Here is a 2924-nt window from a genome sequence, read left to right on the forward strand (position 1 = left end):
GGGACAGGGACAGGCAGGGCTGCCACCACGGGGACAGGGACAGGCAGCTGTGTGAGGGGTTGTTTTTCAGTGATCCCCTCCCTGCAGGCCAGCAGAGGCGTGTGGGCAGCCAGAGGGGTGATGTTCCTGTTCCTCTCCCTTGGCAGATGAAGATAATCCAGAGGGTGTCCCTGCAGCAGGCGGGGGAGCAGGATCTCGTCCAGATCTACCAGTACAAGATCCAGGACCGCAGTGTCACCTTTTTCGCGAGGGGGCTGTCGGCTGCAGTCCTGTGAGGCTGTGACAGCGTGGAGCGAGCCTGGGAATGCCAGTCCCTGCCTCCAGCCAGCCTGGCAGCTCCACCAGCACCTTCCAGGAGCAGCACAGCAATCTGACCCGGGAGGGAGCCTCAGACACACCTGGGAGCGGTGCCAGCACAGGGATCAGCCTGCCCGGGGCTGCCACATCCCTTTGTCCTCCCACCCGGTTCCCAATGGGCTCAGGCCAAGAAGAGGAGCAAGAACGTGCAGGAATGGCCCTCGGAGCCTGTGAACACGGGCGGGGGATGCCCCATGGGCCGGGTGTGCCTCACCCGTTCCGGTGTGTGCCAGGCGCCGGGGGAGCGCTGGCACGGCAGAGATGACACAGCGGGTGGGGCAGGGATGGTCTGGCAGCCTCTGCAATGCTCTCCCTGTCCCAGCTCTGGCTGGGGGAGAGCTGCTCAACTCCAGCCTCCACACAGGGTAAATCCACAGCTCGTGTGCAGCCCTCACACTGCAGTGGGACCTGGATGTTGCCTTCACTGGCTGATCCCTTGTGCTTCCCAAGCTCGTCCTTGGCTTTGGGGTCGGATAAACCCCTGTCCATGAGCCTCTGTCTCAGCCACTGCTTCCCCATCCCAAATCCTGGCCAGCAGTTACGTGACCTGCCTGTACTGAAGCATTTTTTTTGGATAATAATCCCTAATTTTAATGAGATAAAGGTACAGTGATGAAGTAACCACGGATTTCTGTGTGGGAACCACTCCCCACCAGCTCCTTGGCAGAGGGCAGGAATGGGCATCTCCCAAGCCTGGATGAGGAGAGGGCTGTGGGTCCCCTCCCTCCTCATGGCCGGGAGGGCAATCCTGGGAGCAGGGCTCAGGCCTGGAGTCTCCTGGCAGATGCTCAGCTGGGATCTCCCATTTGTCCTGGGAGAGAAACAACATCCCACACACTTGTGAGAGACAGGTGCCCTGCCAGGTCCTTGCAGGTCCAGAGCTGGGTAACAGCTCCAGCAGTGGGACACATTCCTGCATTTTCCATGGAGACTCAGTGACCCGTCCTGCTGCAGGTTTGGGAATGGTCCCTTTGGCTTGAGTTTGGGAAGCCCTGGCTGAGGGATGGCAGTCCAGGGAGGCCAGGCAGGCTCCGAGGAACCGGGGAGGGCAACCAGGCCCTGCATGTGCTGTAGGATCTCATGTGCTGTGGGTCTGTCCGTGCTCTGCCATGGAAGTGGCAGTGCCAGGGCTGCTGCTGCCAGCCCAGCGTGGTGACAGGGCCCAGGGGACAGTCTGCAAAGGGAGGAGGAGGAGGAGACAGCCTGTGGTTCTTGGGGAAAGGAGCTGCTTAAAATACACCTGTAATGAGCATAGAATGGTACATAATTGGAGTAATATCCGTGTGATTACCCTTGGAGAGATCCCAAAACCTCCTGGCTCAAAGCTCTGCCTGCCTCCTGTGGAACTGGCAGGGTGGCCATGTGACATCACCGTGTGACATCACCGTGTGACATCACTGTGTGACATCACTGTGTGACATCACCGTGTGACATCACCGTGTGACATCACCGTGTGACATCACCGTGTGACATCACCGTGTGACATCACTGCTGGCCTTTGCCTGCTTTGTTCTGTGCTCACCCAGTGTCAGCATCCAGGAAACCAGGGCTGGGGAGCCTCAGCCTGGCCTCCATGTTCCCAGGATCTGAGCCCTTCGGGATGAGCTGCGGGATGAGCTGCTCTGCCTGCACCGTGATGGGGGGAGCTTGGCCAGGGAGATTCCTGCTGGAGCAGGGGTTGGTGCTGCTGAGGACTGAGCCCAGCATTCCCAGCATTCCCAGCATCCCTGCCCCTGTCCAGCAGTGGCCTTGGCCATCAGGACATGGAGGGGCAGCCCTGCTGCACCAAGGGCACGGCCAGGATCCAGCCGGGACCTCGCTCCGGAGCTGACACTGCGGGAGAGCAGCCAGGGAGCCGACATCGGGAACGGTGCCCTCGGTGCCAGGACGGGGTGGCCTTGCCCAGGGTCAGCCCCCAGCTGTGTGCTCAGGGCTGTGCGAGCCAGAGCTTGGGCAATGCCGGGGAATCCAGCGGGATCGGGTTCAGCTTTGTTCCCTCGGCCTCGGGGGGAGCAGCTGGGGCCTTGGGGAAAGGGCTGGTGGGACAGGGATGTGGGTCCTGGGAGAGGGGGGTGATGTGTTGGGAAGGGCTGCCAGCAGCAGGGACTGTGGGGAAGTGTCAGAGCCCGATGGCTGTTTTTGGGGGTGCTCAGCCCGTGGAGATGAAGGAGCAGAGCTTGTGTCTCCCAGCACTTCACCCCATGCCAGCAGTGTGCTGGCAGGACAGCGTGGGCATTCCGGGGGGAAGGGAAGATCCCTTGGCTCTGGGTACCACCTGCCCCTGGCCCTCGCAGGCTGCCCCCATCCGCTCCGTTCTCGGCGCTCCCCGTGCCTGTCCCGCTCCTGTTCCAGTATCTGAGTCACCTCTGGCCCCTGCACCGAGCCAGGGCTCCCGGTGCCAGGCCCTCCGCACAGATCCGCGCTCCCCCGCATGCTCCAGGGTTCCTGGTGCCACCTCTGCTCCCCATCCCCCGTTCCTGAGGCCTTCCAGCGCTCCTAGTGCAAGGTCATCTCTCCAGATCCCGTTCTCCCCCCCAGGGCTCCTGGTGCTCAATCCTCCCGTGCCC

At 62.0% G+C, this 2924-nt stretch overlaps 1 protein-coding gene across 1 annotated transcript in view; it reads left to right on the top strand.

The window, feature by feature from the left end:
- The window catches only part of ELP6 (elongator acetyltransferase complex subunit 6), a 17078-nt gene extending 15459 nt beyond the window's left edge, over window positions 1-1619 (top strand). The window contains exon 7 of the mRNA XM_027668584.1: window positions 147-1619. Within this exon, the coding sequence (XP_027524385.1) occupies window positions 147-275 (129 nt within the window). The 3' untranslated portion in view covers window positions 276-1619. The remainder of the gene's footprint in view (window positions 1-146) is intronic.
- The last annotated feature ends 1305 nt before the right edge of the window (window positions 1620-2924 follow it).

The sequence above is a fragment of the Corapipo altera genome, unplaced genomic scaffold (genome assembly GCF_003945725.1).
Source record: "Corapipo altera isolate COAL_440 unplaced genomic scaffold, ASM394572v1 257, whole genome shotgun sequence".
Classification (NCBI taxonomy): domain Eukaryota; kingdom Metazoa; phylum Chordata; class Aves; order Passeriformes; family Pipridae; genus Corapipo; species Corapipo altera.